The 19,240-nt window shown below is 56.0% G+C and overlaps 5 protein-coding genes across 5 annotated transcripts; 3 read left to right on the forward strand and 2 right to left on the reverse strand.

The window, feature by feature from the left end:
• Positions 1-313: 313 nt before the first annotated feature.
• On the forward strand, positions 314-886 carry IUM83_05937 (ADP-ribosylation factor; the record flags this gene model as incomplete). The annotated part of the gene is made up of 1 exon (XM_067930102.1): positions 314-886. The coding sequence occupies one exon, from the start codon at positions 314-316 to the stop codon at positions 884-886; it is 573 nt and encodes a 190-aa protein (XP_067782774.1).
• Positions 887-1,697: 811 nt separating this feature from the next.
• Positions 1,698-3,626, forward strand: IUM83_05938 (putative phosphoglucomutase; the record flags this gene model as incomplete). Its single annotated transcript, XM_067930103.1, has 2 exons — positions 1,698-2,117; positions 2,217-3,626. The coding sequence occupies 2 exons, from the start codon at positions 1,698-1,700 to the stop codon at positions 3,624-3,626; spliced, it is 1,830 nt and encodes a 609-aa protein (XP_067782583.1).
• A 209-nt stretch (positions 3,627-3,835) lies between these two features.
• IUM83_05939 (autophagy-related protein 18h-like) lies at positions 3,836-6,835 on the reverse strand (the record flags this gene model as incomplete). Its single annotated transcript, XM_067930104.1, has 4 exons — positions 3,836-4,397; positions 5,174-5,196; positions 5,261-6,478; positions 6,563-6,835. 4 exons carry the CDS (start codon positions 6,833-6,835, stop codon positions 3,836-3,838), a joined length of 2,076 nt encoding a protein of 691 aa, XP_067782582.1.
• Positions 6,836-7,065: 230 nt separating this feature from the next.
• IUM83_05940 (uncharacterized protein) lies at positions 7,066-7,383 on the forward strand (the record flags this gene model as incomplete). The annotated part of the gene is made up of 1 exon (XM_067930105.1): positions 7,066-7,383. The coding sequence occupies one exon, from the start codon at positions 7,066-7,068 to the stop codon at positions 7,381-7,383; it is 318 nt and encodes a 105-aa protein (XP_067782867.1).
• A 119-nt stretch (positions 7,384-7,502) lies between these two features.
• Positions 7,503-8,990, reverse strand: IUM83_05941 (CFZ1-like protein; the record flags this gene model as incomplete). The annotated part of the gene is made up of 1 exon (XM_067930106.1): positions 7,503-8,990. The coding sequence occupies one exon, from the start codon at positions 8,988-8,990 to the stop codon at positions 7,503-7,505; it is 1,488 nt and encodes a 495-aa protein (XP_067782587.1).
• Positions 8,991-19,240: the final 10,250 nt, after the last annotated feature.

The following is a 19,240-nucleotide window of genomic DNA, read 5'->3' on the forward strand; positions in this document are numbered from 1 at the left end:
GTAGTCTCGCTTCGAAGACGACATGGACTAACGCAGTTCCAGCAGCAGCGGAAAAGTCTCCGCTGCTACTGGAACCCTGGAAAAAAGGCAAGTTGAAGTGGTTGAACGTTCTGGTATTCTCGCCGTTTGATTGGTCGCGTCGCCTTTCCACCAATCCAAGGGCTCCACTTCAAAACAACTTCGACGACCGTCACTCAGGACAAGGCTTCAAATAGTGTAGCCGCTGCGTCGCATTGCGACTACAGCTCCGTGCTCGCTTTTCACTTTCCAACTCGCCTCCAAGCCCCCAACACCTTCTATCCCAACTTCAGCCATGGGCAACCTCTTCTCCTTCTCGCTCGAAGCGCTCTACGGCAGCCTGGCCTCGTACTTCGGCAACCGCGAGAGCCGCATCATGATCATTGGCCTGGACGCGGCCGGCAAGACCACGCTGCTCTACAAGATCAAGCTGGGCGAGCTGGTGACCACGATCCCCACCATCGGCTTCAACGTCGAGACGTTCGAGTACAAGAACATCAAGTTCACGGCCTGGGACATCGGGGGCCAGGAGAAGATCCGCTCGCTCTGGAAGCACTACCTGTGCAACAACGACGCCGTCATCTTCGTGGTAGACGCCGCCGACCTCGAGCGGGTGGACGAAGCGAAGCAGGCGCTGCACCTGATCTTCGAGGCGGAAGAGCTCGCCAACACGAAACTGTTGGTGTACGCCAACAAGCAGGACCAGCCCAACGTGCTGTCCGCGGAAGAGCTCCGCGAGCGGCTGGAGCTGTCGGAGGCCACCAAGAACCCTACGCACGTGCAGCCCTGCGTCGCGACAAGTGGCGACGGAATCTACGAAGGCCTGGACTGGCTGAGCAGGGCAGTCTCTGGGGAGTTCTCCACGTAGCTGCTCCCACCACCGCTTCTTTTGGATTGATTCGGATAGTGTGAGTATCCCCCTGCCTCGTACATTTGTAGTAGTAGCAACGCACGTAAGCAATACAATACGCTTGGCGCACTCCCACAATATCTTTGCCTAGATTTCCTTGGCAACGAACAACAGGCTTACATTAAAGTTTTACCTATGCTTTTCAAACTGTTCGTTTCCTAGTTTTTGGCTCCTTGAAACACCAAGAACCGCGTGGCCATCATATCCGTATGCTAGCCGAAGGCAAGCTGTTCTGTCATCACGGTTGAAGACAACCAACATGCAAAGTTGAAGTGCAACAAGGCACTCTACAACTTAGCGCTGTCCGACGAGCACATTTTATCACAATTGAGAGGAATCACTATCTGGAAATGTACCGTTATAATGGTACAATCAGCACTCACGGTAGCAGTGCAGTGTAGTGTAGTGCCCAATTCTAGCGTATAGTGAGCTCGCATCGCACTAATAAGTCGTAACATACCCTCTTCGGCTGCATCGTATCTCCTGACACCACAAGAACATGATGTGTGCATGGGTCACTTGTGCCACTATTAATAAATGTACGAACGAGAGAATATCACTATTTGGGATACCACTGCACAAGAGGATTGTCTGTACTATGGCAAAGTTAGTGCGTGCACCGCGCTGTGACATGCCCCTTCATTTCTATACAAACCTCAAGTATAAAAAACGGCCGAGCATCCACGTGAATGCTAACCTCAAGCCCAAGTGTCATGCGGTAGATCACTTTACCATTTGCAGACGAAGTACCAAGCCCAATAACGCAGCGATGAGTGCGCGCACGGACGAGCAGTGGCTGGCCGAGGCCCAGCAGTGGGCGGACTGGGATGTGAACGCCGGCACCAAGGCGCAGGTGCAGCAGCTCGTGGCGGCCAAGGACGTGGCGCGCATCCGCGAGCTGTTCGGCAGTCGCGTGGCCTTCGGCACCGCCGGCCTGCGCGCCGTGATGGGCCCTGGGCCCGCCGCCATGAACGACCTGGTGGTGATCCAGGCCTCGCAGGGCATCTGCAAGTACCTGGCCTCGCAGTTCGGGGAGCGCGCCAAAGCCATGGGCGTCGCCGTGGGCTACGACCACCGACAGCAGGGATCGCTAAGCTCCAAGCGGTTCGCGGAGCTCACGGCGGCGGTCTGCGCGCACTACGGCATCAAGGTGTACCTCTACGAGGGCTTCGTGGCCACGCCGCTGGTGGTGAGTTGCGCAGGATTGCGGGGATTTTTTTTTTCTTGCAGTCGTTGAGGTTGCTACAGTCATGTCTGACAATTTTTTTTTGTTTTTACGTTGATGCAGCCGTTCTGCATTGAGCAGAAGGGGTGCGCGGCAGGCGTCATGGTCACGGCCTCGCACAACCCCAAGGCGGACAACGGGTACAAGGTCTACTGGAGCAACGGCAGCCAGATCATCCCGCCGCACGACGAGGGCATCGCCAACGAGATCATGGCCAATCTTGCTCCGTGGAGACTGTACGACGACTCGCTGGAGGCACTGAAGAACGCCTTCCCGACGCTGATCGAGAACCCCAAGGAGGAGCTCACGAAACTCTACTTCGAGCGAGCTCGGGCTGGATTGTGCCGCTTCCCGGAGGCTAATACTAACACGACGCTCAAGATTGCCTATACGGCCATGCACGGCGTCGGGCACGCGTTCACGAGCCGCTCCTTTGCAGCTTTCGGTCACAAGGAGTATGTTCCTGTGCAGGCACAGCTTCTCCCTGACCCCGAATTCCCCACGGTAGCTTTCCCCAACCCGGAGGAGGGCAAGGGTGCGTTGCAGCTCGCCATGGAGACCGCAGAGGCCAACGGAGCGAGACTGATCCTGGCCAACGACCCCGATGCTGATCGCTTGGCAGTTGCCGAGCGCGATCCGAGCTCCAAGTCGGGCTGGCGTATTTTCACGGGTAACGAGATCGGCGTCCTGCTGGGCTACTGGGAACTGGAACAGTGCCTGCGACTGAACCCGGACTGCGACCGCAAGCAGCTCTACTTCATCGCATCGACCGTGTCGTCGAAGATGCTGCGTGCCGTCGCGCAGGCCGAGGGCCTCAACTTCGAGGAGACTCTCACCGGTTTTAAGTGGATGGGCAACAAGACCGCTGAACTGCGCGAGGCAGGCAAGACCGTGCTGTTCTCGTTCGAGGAGGCCATCGGCTTCTGCGTCGGCGATCTTGTGAAGGACAAGGATGGCGTGGCCGCTGCCGCTGTGTTTGCTGAGATGGCTGTTCAACTCGAAGCTACCAAGCAAATGACGGTGGGCCAGCACCTCAATGCACTCTACGAACGCTACGGCCACTTTGTGACGCAGAACCACTACGTCAAGTGCTACGACCCGGTCAAGATTCGTGCCATTTTCGAGCGTCTTCGCAACAACGGAAAGTACTGGGAAAGCTGCGGCGACTTTGCTATCACCCACGTGCGTGATCTCACCACAGGCTACGACAGCACGCAACCGGATAAGCGCGCCGTGCTTCCTGTCAGCAGCTCGACCGAGATGATCACCTACACTTTTGCCAACGGATGCGTTGCCACGCTTCGCACGAGCGGCACGGAGCCCAAGCTTAAGTACTACGTCGAGCTCGCTGGACGAGTGGGTCAAACCCGCGAGGAAGTCACCCTTGAGTTGAGGAAGCAGGTTGAGCAGATTGTAGAGCTCATGCTGCAGCCCAAGGAAAATGGCCTGGAACTTCCGCCCTCGGACAAGTAGACAGCCTTCAAGCCAGGAGCGCTGCAAGTGTAGTGTACCAGATCCTAATGTACTTGTCATTGATAGCATTGGCTTTACTTGACCTCCTGGATTTCTTTCTTGTGGGGATGTATACTTCATTTTTTCGACTACCTTGTAGGTGTTGTTGTTGATCGTGTGTAAATGGTTTTTGTGTATGTTTGAGGTCAGCATCCATATGCACGCTCGTTTTAACCGCTGGCTTCGTCTGTAGGCACCGCGAAGTACATATCCTGCATCGTAAACTGCAACGACGCTAGTCCGCCAGTAGTGCTGCCCTCTTCAATAACTTCGACTTCGGCTTCCGAAGATGATGGAGGTGTAGGCGCCCGGCGGATCTTTCCTTTCTTCTTCTTGCCCTTGTGGTTCGACACGGAATCAATCACGCCGTTTATTTCAGGCGGTGAGTTCTGATCGATTGGTCTGAAACAAATCGTGTTCTTGACCTCTGGAATCGGCTTCGGCGGTGTTTCTGACAGCGAAGATGACATGGCCATATTGATGCTCGCTGCTAGATCTAAAGGGGGCGGCACCTCTGGAGTTGCTGGGCCACCTCCGCCACGACCATCGAACACTGGCGAGCCGCCGATACCGAAATATGAATCCATCTCCATCACAAACAGTTGTTCGTCGCCATTGGCAAAGCCCTCTGGGGCCATCGCCATGGTGCTAGCGCTGAGATCTTGGCTCGGATTTGGTCCCTTGCGCTTAACTTGAAGAATTCTGCCCTCCGGGTGGTCCTCGTCAATAGCCCTGAAAATCACCTTCGGGTGGGCCCACAACGGAAGTGACCGCTGGGCAAACGTTCTCAGCTCACTTTTAGCGCTGGTTTCAAGAGCAGCGCTACTGCTGCTCAAACTTGTCAGGTCTTCAACTGCACATGAAAGGGATTCCGATTTTCGTCGGCTTGACATGAGCAGTTCCCACGACTTAATCTCCGTTACGCTGGCCTCGAATCCGAACGACGACAACGACGACTTGGAGTTCTTCGTCTTCGGGTCAGACGACGTAGCCCGCACATGGTCTGCTTTATGCTGAGAAAGCGCAGTCACTCGCATTCCGTACAACTTGAGCTCCGAATCGCAGCAGATCAGCATTTTTAGTCCATCGGGGGCGAATAAGCAGCACAAGCGCTGACGCAGTCGGCGACGGCGAGCAGCCACATCCATGTCATTTTCGAAGTGTTGATGACCAAAATCTATGGCGGACGTGGCGAGTTGAGATAGCAGCGCTTGCGATGCATCCAATGCTGACTCCATGATAGTGCTGCTACGCATGCTTCCAGTTGTCGGTGGGCTGTGGTGGTACGCATAACCGGGTGGGGATGAAGACGAAGACGTAGATGAAATAGACGAAGAAGAAGACGATGAAGACGAACGCGTCGTGCGCGCTCTAGAAGATGCTGGACTTGCTGACTTGTGCGGCGCCACGACTGGCGCGGCAGGAATTTTGAGCTCATGACGGATTCGAAGCACCTGGGTCTGCGTCCGCGTCTCAAGTGCGCGGAAATCAGCATAAAAATCGTTCACCTCACGATGTCGGAAGCCTGGACCTAGGCCATCAACGTCGGATTCAGTCGCCGTCTCGACCGTGTTAGCATGTGTATCTGCACTCACGCGTACTCCTTCCGGGTGCAGAGCATAGAGGTGACTCGTGCCGTGTGCCGACGTCACATTGATCCATTTGCCATCCTGACTGAAGGCGATGTCCTGGATGCTGGCGTGAGTGATCCCACGCTGCAACTTGTACACCAGTTGATGATGAAGAGATCCGTGTCCGGCAACTCCCACTCCTCCAGGCTTGTTTACCACGCTCTGCAACGGCGGCGACAAGCGGTATACGTGGAGATTCTGGCCTTTAGTGGAGCTGGTCGCGAGCAGTAGCCCCGAAAAGTCCATCGACAGGTTAACCAATGCAGTCGAATGACACGGGAAGTTGGCTACTACGCGCTTGGTAACCAAATCCAGGACCACGACCCATCCAGGGTGTTTCTTCGAAGCCGAAGCGGCTATTTCCTCTCTAGACTGGGACTTGTGGTGTTGGGTATCCAAAGATTCATTGAGGGACGACTTCCGAGACCGACCGGAACTCCGCCGTCCAGACGGCGATGCCTGTGCACGAAGATTCTGCGTTCCATTGGACGGCTTGCCGGGTGAGGACGACAAGTACGGCGCGATCGTGGCGCGCCCAACCTCCGACAAATAGTACAGCCCCGAGGCCACGTTCTGCGCCACATCAATAGCCGTGTACGCCGGCGACGAGCTCCGCGATGCCTCCACTGCCACGCCGCCATTCACCAGCACGTCAGAGGGCAGGTCGTCGAAATCTGAATCGCTGTCTCCTAGGCCCGACAGGGACTGCTGGCGTCCATTGGTTTGCACTCCGGGTCCATCCTGGGCGTATCCTGGGTACGCCAGCCAGCGCGCGCCAAGCGCCATGGCCGGAGACGCCGTGACAATTGTCTGCAGCAGCTGGAAAGTGGCCAGGTCGTACAGGAACAGCTCGCGCGTCTCGCAGAGCACCGCCGCCGTCGCGGCGTTGGTCTGCACGTCCAGCACGAGCGACGGCGACGGCGGCAGCTGGTGTAGCAGCTTCTGCTGGTCCAGCGCCAGCGCCGAGATGTCCTCGCGTCCGTCGTCGTCGTCCTCCTCTGCTGTGGCAGCCACAAAGTCCTCGTCCTCGTCGTCGCTCGGGGGCGTCGCGTCTCGACTTCTCTCCGACACGAAGAGCGCGCCCAGCGCCGGCGCGGAGCCCGCCGAGGCCGGCAGCTCGTACAGGCGGAAGAAGCGCACGCCGCAGAGTCGCGCCGCGTCCTTCTGCGGGTCCGCCAGCAGCTAGAGACCAGCAGAACGAGCAGTGTTAGGTTGGCACGGCATTCCGCGCTCGCTCGCGGCGGGAGGAGCACGCCGGGGACGCACCTGCACGGGCGTGCAGCTCTCGCGAGCCGCGCTGAAGCCGTCGAGGCGGTAGAGGCGCCAGTGCGAGCGCGTGCACAGCAGCAGGAAGGCGCGGCCGGCCACGCGCTGCACGGCGCAGAACGTCACTTCCAGCGAGCCCTCGGGGCTCGTCGGCGGCTCGATGGACGCGTCGGCGTCCGGCGGAGACGTCTGGGCGGGCGGCGCGACGCCGGAGCCGCGGCGGCGAGAGGTACGCGCGCTGGCGCGACGCGTCGGTCGGCTGGGAGACTTCATCGCAGATGCGTAATGGAGCTTCTTCTGGGAAGAACAACATCCCTTCAACCCCAGCAGCTGAAGGGCCGCTCTTTATCTGGCGGCCAGTTAACCCGACAAACCCCGTCTATAAGAGTTGTTCGTGTAGATGAAGTCATACATGCCACTAAGCTGTAGGCTCGGTAGCCGTCGGCCGTTCGTGTTAAAAGCGGGCCGCCAGAATCTTGCCAGTTTAGTGCACGACGACGAGGATGGAGGAGGCGCCGCTGGGGCTCGTGCTGAACGACGGCCACGGGCTGCTGCTCCAGGCGCAGGGCGACCTGGCGTACACGGCGCGCGACCAGAAGAACGGCTTCTTCACGTGCATCGCCGAGAAGGCCATCGACCTGGGCCAGTTCGCGGAGGGGGACGACGACGACGACGCGCCCGAGCCCGAGGAGGACCAGCCGCTGCCCACCGTGCGGCTCGAGACGAGCAGGCGCTCGCTGCTCATCGCCAAGTTCGAGACCGGCGGCCGCGAGCGCACGCTCGTGGTGTCCAAGCCCCGCGGCCTGGCCGACGGCGAGTGAGTGGGCGGAGTTTATAGCCACAGAAGAAGAAGAAGAAGAAGAAGAAGAGGAGTTGTTTGTTCCGTGGGCTTGTGCTTTATGCTTATTTATCAATCGACATCCAGAGAGGAGCGGGCGGCCTAGTTGTCGCTCTCGACCGAGTGCTCGTTCTCGCTGCGCTCCTCCTTCTCGTGGGTCTTCTTGTGCCGTGCGAAGTTCGAGACCTGCGTGAACTTCTTCTGGCAGCCCTCGTACGGACACACGTAGGGCTGGAAGCCCGCGTGCATCCAGATGTGCTCCTTGAGCGACACCGAGTGCGCGAAGCTCTTGCCGCAGCCGTCGTAGTGGCACGTGTACGGCTTGATGCCGGCGTGCGTGCGCTCGTGCGCGCGCAGGTTCGAGCTGTGTGCGTACCGCTTGGTGCAGCCGGCGTACGAGCACTTGAGCGGCTTCTCGCCCGTGTGTGTCCGGATGTGGTTCTGCAGCTCGGAGCGCCCGCGGAACTGCTTGTTGCACGTCGGGCACTCGTGCTTCTTGCTGGGCTTGACGCGCGACTTGGTCACCTTGGGCTTCGAGTACATCTCCACCTGCTCCAGGAACTTGTTCTGGTTCTCGTTGCTCGTGATGGCCGTCATCTTGGACGTGTTCATCGCCAGTGTGTTGGTTAGGTGGCGGACGCTGCTGCTCGGGCTCGAGCTCGACGCCGCGCTCGTGGCTGTCAGGACAGTGCCTACCGATTGCCGGTCCTCGTCTGTTGAAAGGCTGATGCCCGTTTGGTTGAGCGACTTGATGTACCCGTCCAGCTCGATCATCGAGTCTTTCACGTAGTCACTGATGGCCCACACGGTGTTCTCGTTCATCTGGCCCAGGTCGAAGGCGTAGCCGTCGTCGTCGATTTGTCGCACGGTGTCGGGCTGGTACTTGCTGATCACGTCCATGAGTCCGCGCAGGTACTGGCTGGGCAGCATCGTGATCTTCTGCACGAGTCGCTGCTTGTCGTAGAAGCTCATGGGCTTGACATTCTCCGGGTACATGTAGTCGCCCGTGCTAGGGTCCATGTACTTGGTGTTGCCGCCCGATCCTTCGGCCGCTGTCGGCACCACCGCTGTCGTCGAAGCAGCAGCAGTAGCAGCAGCAGTAGCAGTAGCTGCAGTCGAAGGCCCTTGGCCCTCGTTGTCTGTGGTGGCTTCGGCGCTGTCTACGTCAGTGCGCGCAGCTGCAGCCGTCGCGCTCTGGACGCCAGTGCCCGACACGCTCACGGACGACGGCAGCAGCGAGCTGATGGAGAACTGACTCGACGTGCGCTTCTCCAGCACCGCGTTCATCGACGGGATGGGGCCGAGGCCGCCGAAGCTGTCCACGTCGCCCAGCATCCAGGACGGGTCCTTCTGCAGGCTCAGCGCCACGCTGGGCGGCAGGCTGCTGGAGGCGGTAGCTGCTGTTGTTGTCGCTGCGCTGGCGGGCGCTTCGTTCTTCGGCGCGTTCTCCAGAATGCCGTCCTTCGAGTCGGTATCCGGCTTCGCGACGACGTCCTCGCTCAGCCGCTGGCGCTTGCTGGGCGGCATGGCGCTGTCGCTGGTGATGGACGCCGCTGTGGTCAACGAGGAGGCCGCGACGGTGCTGCTCATGGTGCTGGCTGGCATACCTGCTTGTGTGACCCAGAAGTTGCAAGGCGGAAGCTTCCTAAGTTCGCAGTCAATAGCTTAAGTTCGCTTTAAGATCTTCCTAAGTTCGGTTCTGAATGACGGTTTTGAAATTTGAGTGATGGTCGCATGTAGGGTTAACACACCCCTATCCCTCCCCTGCACTAACAACCTTCGGAGCACCTTCGGTGAACATTTTGGTGTGCCGCACACCACTGAGGCACATCATGTGGGTCACACCTTTTTTTTTTCTGAGCACACTGCGCCGGATAATGCTGTTTTCGCTGCCAAAAATACCGCAAAAGTCTGATAGATTTGGTACCCAAGCAAGTTTTACAGGGTGCCAAATCTTTCAGAAATTGAAGGTGGTCGCTGATTGGCCAATCGGATTTGTATATTGGGATACTTGGGCGTGAGCCTATCTCAAAACAGGGTAGACTCTTTTGGCGCAGGCGTCTGGAGCATGGATGGCAATTTTTTAAAATATTTTTATTCGTAAAAACTATGCTTCTTTTTTATTCGTGTAAGTGCGAAAATTAAACACTTCGGTTTTGTATCGGACACAATCTGACCACCGCGCTCTATTAGATGGGACCCAGTACTTGCAGACCACCACCTTGAACCTGTTCTTGCGGCCAGAGTGCGATCGACCTACGTAAGTAGTGCTTGCTACCCCCCCCCTACCGCCCTTGCAGGATTCATTCCGGTTTTGCTTCCTTAACGCAATGGGAAGGAAACCCGACATAGTGCGCAAGCACTTCCTGAAGCTGATTCACGAGCCCTGCAACAACTTTGATGACTTCTATCATCATTGTCTTCACTGCCTTGTCGCGCAAGATACTGGTGAGGATGTTGCCATTGAGAAAGTTCACGGAAGTGCAGTTGCTTTGCGTCATCACTACCACAAATGCTCGCACACGACCGAGGCTGTAACGGGGTTACACGTACAAGTGGCTGCAAGCCACTTGTGAATTTAACAGATAGGTTATCTGTTAATTAAAAGTTTTGGATACTTCCTCACCTTGGTGTAAGACACACCAATGGATACATTGAAGTGGGCCACCACAATGAGTGGTCCACACATACCCAAAGATCCTATTGGTAGAAAGCAGCATCTTTCTACCAATCAGAGACATGCATATTAGCGGGGCTCTGACAGCCAGCCGCTGCCAACCCCTTTCATAGATGATAAACAGTTTTTAGCAGATTTAGGAGGAAGATCAATTTACAAACACTACAGTTCTCATTTTACCTAATCTAAGTCACTTGGAATCCTATCTTACTTAACTTATATTTGTGTATTCAAATATAATTAACCTAAGTAATTACTAAGTACTTACGCTTCCTCATACACGTTGCGCAACGTGTAAGCTAAAGTAGTGAGTCAAGTTAGACCCACTATCCCTGGTAGCACTTTGTAGTCCGTCCAACGACCGACTGCTTGACGTTCGTACGCGGTGTACGAACGCGGAGCCGAGAACCACATGAGCACGGAGGTGCCCATGGAGAGCTCCAACACGCCTGCAACGCATGTTGCACGCGCTGACTGCCCCCACCTGTCTGACCCTGAGTGGGAAACCCTCCAACGACTGTCAACAGTCATTGGAGAAGCGGCGATAGCTACGATGCTGCGTACGCTATCGCCGACGGGGCAACATGGTGTTGCTCTGGGGTTCATCATGAAGGAGCAGCGTGATGCTGCTTCCTCAGTGACGGCGTCGTCAGGGACGACACCGCGTGCTCAACAATTAAAGTTGAGCGTAAGCAATTACGTGGGAAGAGAGGGCGAGCCTCTCCTCCGATGGCTTGTCGAGCTCGACACAGCCATAGCGGCTCGACGCATCGTCGACCCGCTGTCGAAGGTCGCGTTCGCCATGTCCTGCCTTGGCGGACGCGCAAGGAGTTGGGCGTATGGACGCCGACTCTCCGATCCTACGTGCTTCAGCACGTACGAAGTGTTCATAGAGGAGCTCAGACAAGCGTTTGAGCCCCCGCAAAACGAGTTCCGGTCGAGGGCGGAGTTCCTCGACCTTCAGCAGGGTAAGCATGACGGCCATGCTTATGCGCAGCGCGCACGATATTTGGTATCAAATATCATGACTAGCCCGATTGACGAGGCGACCAAGGTCGTCACGTTCATGAAAGGACTTAGAGATGGGCCCGTGAAGACCTATCTCTTCCGAGAGTACCCGGGTACTCTCGAAGCTGCAATCACCCTTGCCATGCAAGAAGAGTTTAGCCTGCGGCAGGCTAAACTCCATGTAAATGTACCGAGGCCGCAACCGCGCCCGGTAGCGAGGACGGGAGGGCCGGAACCAATGGACCTCTCGAACGCAACAACTGCTGGTTACCAGCAGCAGGGAGGCAACGTGCGATGCTTCCGTTGCGGAAGGATCGGTCGCTTTGCACGGGAGTGCACAGCTCCCATGCCCCCTGGAGGTGGCCGTCGTGGCGATGCTAGGCGTCGCCGCGGACCAACAAAAAACGCGAACATCCAGTAGGCGCGGGACGCCCTACTGGTAGTGCAGTCGCGCGTGCCGACATCGGGCACGCGACACTGAGGACTGCAGCCCCCAGTGAGACCAGCTCTCACTGCAGAAACAAGATGACAGGCCGAACCTAGTCATCTTAAAGGTTTACTCGAAGAGAGCGAGTGACTCTCTTCGAGCTTTGGTAGATTCAGGCGCGTCGAACAACTTTGTTCGACTACGAAGCCTGCCGAGACTTGACTTCGAGGAGGTAGATGTACCTCGAAGTCTTCTGGAGGTACGACTGGCAACAGGTGCCATCGTAAAGACCGAGAAGCGCGTCGTGAACGTGCGCTTCTCGTACAAACAACGAGTGTTTGTCAAACACTTTATCGTCCTGGACCTGGACGATAAGTTCGACGTGGTAGTGGGCATGCCGTGGCTTGCACGGCATGGTCCGGTGATAGACTGGAAGAAGCGCACACTCGTGCGCTTCGGCCGCGACAGCGGAACAGAGAGCGATGGCCCTGTTACCGCAGCGCACGCACCAGCAGGTGCGCGCGGCTCACCAGTCGAGACAGCGCTTAATGCTGCTGTCTCGGAGTGCCCAAGAAGTGCGCGAGGGCGCGCACAAATGAGACCCACGTCGGTAATGCTGCCGACGTCGGAAGAAAAAGATGTGTTGGTTCCGGGAACCAACACCCATGTTCAAGCGTGTAAGGGACAGTCCCTGACCCGAAGAGGTCAGGTCGACAACGACGCGTCGGCTCCGGGAGCCGACGCACCCTCGGTCATGAGGGGCTCCGCCAATGAATGGCGTCGAGGTGACGAAGGCGTGTCAACTCCGGGAGTTGACGCTGCAAACAGTGCGGACGGTTGCAAACGTACCGCACTGACGCAATTTGCATGCTGTCGTGCAGCCGGGCTGCACGGCGAAGCGCCATGCAATCAAGCCGGGCTTGATATCCCGCGCTCGCAGACAGGGTCTGCCGGCGAAGGGACACATTACCATGCAGCCGGGCTGCACGAAGGAACATGCGGTCAAACCGGGCTTGATACCGCGCGCCCGCGGACAGGGTCCGCCGGCGACTAACTGTCCACGGCCGGGCCTGGACCAGAAGAACCGCCGTGCGGAGCCGGGCTCCGCACAACAAGAAGACAGCGCATTTTGAGAACGCTGCGCAAGTCTCGGTCCGAGACCGAGACACCACGAGAACAGTCTTCTGGGCAGACTGAGGCGGTGACGCCGAACGTCGAGACGTTAAGCGTCTTGACGCGCACCGATACTGGATTCCAGTATCGTGAAATGAAACTCGCTAGTCCTCCGACGACGGCGTCGGAGTTGACTTCGCTTCCAGTCATGAGCTGGAAGCGCTTCACGCGCGACTTGCACGATGGACGCATCGAGCAGGTCTGCGTTCTTTCGGACAGCGAAAGAACGAAGAGCGAGAGCGAAGAGCTGAGACAGCTCTTCATGGGAAGTACCACTGAGAGTGAAGACACTCTCAGTGCGAAGACGAACCGAGAGCGCTTCGAGGAACAAGGTTGGGACTCGCTGAAGTCGAGTCCCTATTACGAATTTTTGAAGGAGTACAAAGACGTACTCCCGGAAGAGATTCCTGCGGAGCTTCCGCAGGACAAGGGCATACAGCACGAGACTGATCTCGTGCGGGGCACGAAGTACTGCGTCACGCGGCAGTGGCCACTGCCGCGAGAGCAAGTAAAAGCAATCGACGACTTCTTTGAAAGTCGTCGCAAGGCAGCCCAAGTGCGGGAATCAAAGTCCCCGCACAGAGCTCTGACGTTCTGTGTCAAAAAGCCACCGGGCGGATGGCGCATCATTCATGCACACAACAAGCTGAACGATGCGACGGTACCGGCGCAGACGCCGATACCACGAAACGATGTTATCATCGATTCGATGGCCGGGAGCACCGTTTACAGTGCTCTCGACTTGCGAGATGGATGTTATCAAATCCTAATGCGTGAGAGCGATATCCCTCTCACGGCGGTGAGCACGCCAAGCGGCATGCTCTGGGGATGGATAGTAATGCCACAGGGGCTTAAGAACGCCCCTGCGACTTTCAACAGGTGCGTGACGCACTTGTTGCGCTCGGTGCGCGACTTCGCACCGAGCTACTTCGATGATGTGTTCATCCACAGCCGAGCTGTGGACGGGAAGACCAACGTAGAGATGCACAGGGTGCATCTCCGGAAGCTACTCGAACTTATGCGAAAGCATAAGCTCTACGCGAACCTGAAGAAATGTATCTTCGGGGCGAGCGAGATACCCGTCCTCGGGTGTCTCGTAGGGAAGAATGGTGTTCGCCCTGACCCGGAAAAGGTCAGAGTGATAAATGAATGGTCAACGCCTTCAAGTGTCAAGGAACTGAGGTAATTCCTTGGCTTGGCCACGTACTTGTGCAAGTACGTGGAGGATTATGCGGGCAAGATCCGCCCGCTATCACAACTTCTTAAGAAGGAAGCTGTGTGGAAGTGGACACCCGATTGCCAAAAGGCATTCGATGCAGTCAAGCGGGGCTTGACTGAGGCACCGATCTTGGCAGTGGCTGACCAAGATCGTCCATTTCACGTCGTATGTGACGCGTCCGACTTCGCGATCGGATGCGCGTTGATGCAGCACGATCACGAGGGCCGTGATCGTGTCGTCTACTACCAATCGCGTCAGCTGAAGTCAGCTGAGCGCAACTATCCGGTGCATGACAAGGAACTCCTTGCCATGAAGTATGCACTCGCAAAGTTCCGAGTGTATTTGCTTGGGAGTAGACCATTTGTGGTCTACACCGACCATGCTTCACTGCGCACCGCAGTAAAGTCGCCACACGTATCACAAAGAATGGCGAGATGGCTCTCATTCTTTGCGGAGTATAACTTCCGGGTCGAATACAAACCCGGAAGATTGAATGTAGTGGCCGACGCGTTATCACGTCGGCCGGACTACGCAGAAGCTGCTGACGTCAATGCCATTGACGTCATGCGATCGAGCAAACCCACATCGTGTCTGTTGGATGATGTGAAGGCCGCGTACGCGCACGACGCGGACGCGAAGCTGTTGCTGGCCTATGGCACAGCGCCTTCTGACAAGTCCCGTCAGAAGCTGCCCAAGCACCTTCGAGCGCGTGCACACCGCTTTCGTGTGCACGACGGACTACTGCTTTACAATGCAGTCGTGCCGAATGACCATGACCTGCGACTCAGGATCATGTACGAATATCATGATGCCCCGACTGCGGGACATCTCGGACGTGAGAAGACATACGTCCTTCTCACGCGCGACTTCTACTGGCACCACCAGTATAAGTGGGTGCGCAAGTACATCCGTGCTTGCGAGGTATGTCAACGCGTGAAGCCTGCGCCATTCGCGCAGGCTCCGTTACAATCACTACCGACTCCGTCGAAGTGTTGGAAGTCCATGTCTTTGGACTTCATCTTTGGTCTTCCCCCGGACAGCGGAGGGAACACCGGTGTTGTGGTCTTCGTCGACCGCTTCAGCAAGATGGTGCAGCTTGCTGCGGTGCCGGCAGAGGTGACCGCGAAGCAGACGGCCCGTCTGCTCGTCGACATGGTGTTCAAACACCATGGCATGCCGTCCAACATCGTGTCGGACAGAGACCCGCGCTTCACAGCGCACCTGTGGCAAGAAGTGTTTACACTTCTTGGGAGACAGCTTTCAATGTCGACTGCGGATCATCCGCAGACGGACGGCCAAACCGAGCGCGTGAATCGCGTGCTCGTCGATATGTTGAAGAGCTACGCTCACTCGTTCCAACACTGGAGCGAGTGCTTATCGATGGCAGAGTTTGCCATCAATAACTCAGTGCATGCCTCGACAGGGCATACACCGTTCTACGTGAATGCCATGCGACATCCACGTCTACCGAGTTTACTCGGAGTGATGGCTCCCACTTTAAGTGGGGGAGGATCTACGACTGCAACACAGCAGTCGCAAAAAACCGCTGACACTTGCACAGCGTCAGCTGCAACAATGGACAAACCACATGAGTCTGCGCAGGGCGCAGACTCCTCCACCAACAAGGACAACGACCACGGGTCTGCGCAGGGCACAGACACCGCGAAGAACCACGCAGAGGCTGGACCTCTAGCGGAGAGCGAGCTGAATGACTTCAGCTCGGATGCAACCAACTTCATTACCAAAAGACAAGCCGTAATTCGGTTTGTCCAGGATGCAATAGCAGCTTCTGTTGATCAACAGAAGCTGAACGCAGACAATGTGGGCAGAGGCAACACAAATGATTTCAAAGCTGGTTCATTAGTTTTGTTAGCTACACGAAACCTGCCTAAACATGCAGTTTCGGATTTCGGAGCAAGCAAGCTTGCTCCGCGCTTCATCGGGCCGTTCACTGTGTTGGCACGGCACGGCAACGCATACACGCTAGACATACCGTCTAGCATGCGCCTCCATCCGACCTTTTACGTCGGACGGCTGAAGCCATACCTGCAGCACGAGCCATCTAGCTCGGCTGACCCGAAGCCTCGGCAGGAGCCGAGGCAGAAGCGGAGGACTTGGCCTCGGCAACGAGCAGCCTCTCCTCCAGCGCGCGGACGCGCTGGAGCAACCCCTTCATCTGGGTCCCCAGCTCGATCTGGATATTCGAGGCGGTCTGCGAGACCGCCGCGACTTGGGCCTTCTGGTTCGCCAGCTCCTGTTTCAGGGCGGCGAACTCAGCGCCCTGCAGACGCTCCACGACGGTCACCCGGTCGTGGAGAGGCGCAAACTGATCAGCCCGGGGCTGATCATACCCAGGGCGTGTTCCCACCCCGCCACCGCCGATCCGTGACGCCCGCGGCTCAACCCGCTGGATTGTTGAGCGGATTGTTGACCATAGTATCCCGAAAACGAACCCTCAAGGGGCTCGTTTTCGTATTCGTTGGAGAGGATTTCCTCCCCATCAAGATACATGGAAGCCGCGGAACGTCTTGCTGGAGGACGTTCCGGAAATGGTGAGGGCGTACGAGGAGCAGTACGCGCTGGCACAGCGGAAGTAGCACGAGCGCTGCGGTCATCGCTAGCGCCCGAACCCTCGCGTGCTAAGAACTTAGCACGGAGCTCTTTGAGACTCTCGGGCACACGGAACGACGTGTACCCGTTCAGGTCACGGTCGCTCAAGCGGACCACGTCCTGAAAACACTTCGTGCACTGAAAGCCCTCGGGCACAGCGCACGGCACACTTGCCTCCTCAGCAGCAACATCAAGTTGCTCCAGCTTTCCACGCTTCGAGTACGTCTCGAAGCGATCACGCGCTTGCTTAATCCGATAACGGTAAGCACTCGGTTTCTTGTTGAAGTTCTCAACAAAGGCGTTCCAACTTTGACAAAGTGCCTGCCACTCGGGCACATTGCTGCGAGAAGATGTCTTCTTGCTTTGAAACCATCGGAGCTCATGGAAGAGTCCGATGTAGTAATCGCGCCTTTGATGCGTTTCCGTATCAAAGTGCAGCTCGGCAGCCACGGCGTCATCTTTGATGGCGCTGCATACGTACAGCGGCACCTCATTCGGAGGTACCGAATTCCCATACCGGTCCGTGATCTCGGACGCGGACGGCATCCACGGATCGCGCGCTGTAGGCGCAGCTCGCGGAGAGCCTTGAGCTTTGAAATCACGCGCTGCAGCAGCAGCGCGCGGAGTACTGAGAGCCCCAGCGGAAGCGAGTGGGGTATCGCTCTCAGTACGCGAACGCTTCGAGCTCGAAGCGTCCGATTCGTCCCCTTCACGCGTACGAATGTTTTGGGCATGGGGGTCGAGCGATTCGCTCGACACTGAGTCTTTACGCTTTGAGGGCGAGTTCTCCTCGCCCTCCATATCTTCATCGTCATCGTCGAAGTCGACGACGTCGCCATACTTCGCCTTCTGGCGTTCGAAGTAGTCGTCGATGGAGAGATGACTCCCCACTGACTTCGAGGTCTTCTTCGGAGGCGCGCTCATCGTTGAATGAGCGCGGATTTCTTCTTCAAACGCGGAGAATTGACGAATGGTCGATTCCGAAGATTGACGTGCGGAGACCCCGCGCGTCTAACCTTAAGGGGGGGGATGGTGTAACGGGGTTACACGTACAAGTGGCTGCAAGCCACTTGTGAATTTAACAGATAGGTTATCTGTTAAAAGTTTTGGATACTTCCTCGCCTTGGTGTAAGACACACCAATGGATACATTGAAGTGGACCACCACAATGAGTGGTCCACACATACCCAAAAGATCCTATTGGTAGAAAGCAGCATCTTTCTACCAATCAGAGTCATGCATATTAGCGGGGCTCTGACAGCCAGCCGCTGCCAACCCCTTTCATAGATGATAAACAGTTTTTAGCAGATTTAGGAGGAAGATCAATTTACAAACACTACAGTTCTCATTTTACCTAATCTAAGTCACTTGGAATCCTATCTTACTTAACTTATATTTCTGTATTCAAATATAATTAACCTAAGTAATTACTAAGTACTTACGCTTCCTCATACACGTTGCGCAACGTGTAAGCTAAAGTAGTGAGTCAAGTTAGACCCACTATAGAGGCTCGCATGGCGCGCAAAGTTGCAGGAACATGAGCAAGATCTTCGCTACCCGGAGTAGCAGAATAAGACCAATTCCCATCATTTTCGCAAGACCGCGTGAACATTTTTCACAGGCGTCTACTCGAATTCCAAGCTGACCACCGTTTGCCGGACACGTTTATTTAGCGCCGTACCACGCTGAGGCTAATTGAAAGCATAAATCTATGGGCCTCGGAGCATTTTCCCTTTCGACGAGAGTTCGGTGGTCCTATAATTACTGATTTTGCTGCGGAAGTAATTGATGAGGAATCTAAGACAGGAGTGGAGCTACAACTCGAATCTGGAGGCCATGTCGACTTTCTGGGTGATATTTGGCAAATATCGCCAAATTCCATCTTCTCGGTGCACAGCTTGCTCTATTTGGTATCCTTATTGCACTGGGTCTTTTTCGTACTGGGAACCGTCATGATAGGCTTGATCTAGCACAGCGAATGAAGACCGTGATGCTTGATGCCCACGCGAAGGAATGGGTTATTGGTGGTGTTGTTACGGATGACGCTAGCCAATGCGGTCGTGCGAGGATAATTTTTGCGATTAGATGGCCCAAGGTAGCGTTCGTGAAGTGTTTTTCTCACGACACGAACAACTTTGTAAAATGAATTATTCGTGTGGAATCATTTAGGCGTGCATCTAAAAAGCTCAGCGTGCGGTAGAGTTTCTAAATGCTTCTATAGCCGAATGGTTGCCTCGAGCCCACGAAGTCATGATACAAGCATACGGGAAACACTGGCAATTTGTTACTCTATGCACGAGTAGATGAAATTCGATGCAAGGATGTTTTGTCTCCCTTCTTCGGGTGCAAACAGCTTTACGCAGCTTTGCCGTAAAATATCGCTGTTACACGGAATTAAATTCGGCGTCCAGCTCTTGATCGATCCTAGGACCCACTCGGCATGATGACGGCCGTTCTTTAAAATGTAACAAGTTTACAGAACGTTTTGTGCCTTTATTGTACTGGAGGGATGAACTGATACACCAACGTTGGGAGGCCATGACGCTTGATCTACCTGATAATTTTGTAAACTCAAGCTACCGTTCGAAAGCTCTGTCTCCCCGTTAAAGAAAAAAGCCCCGAGCCCAAGTGTGTGCTCAAGCCAAGTTTTACTTAAACGAAAAGGTTGCGTTCCAAACCAAACGGGTATGTCCCACCTAGCTGGTTTCAGCTGGACTCATCGGTAA

The sequence above is a fragment of the Phytophthora cinnamomi genome (assembly GCF_018691715.1).
Source record: "Phytophthora cinnamomi strain GKB4 chromosome Unknown Contig104, whole genome shotgun sequence".
Classification (NCBI taxonomy): domain Eukaryota; phylum Oomycota; class Peronosporomycetes; order Peronosporales; family Peronosporaceae; genus Phytophthora; species Phytophthora cinnamomi.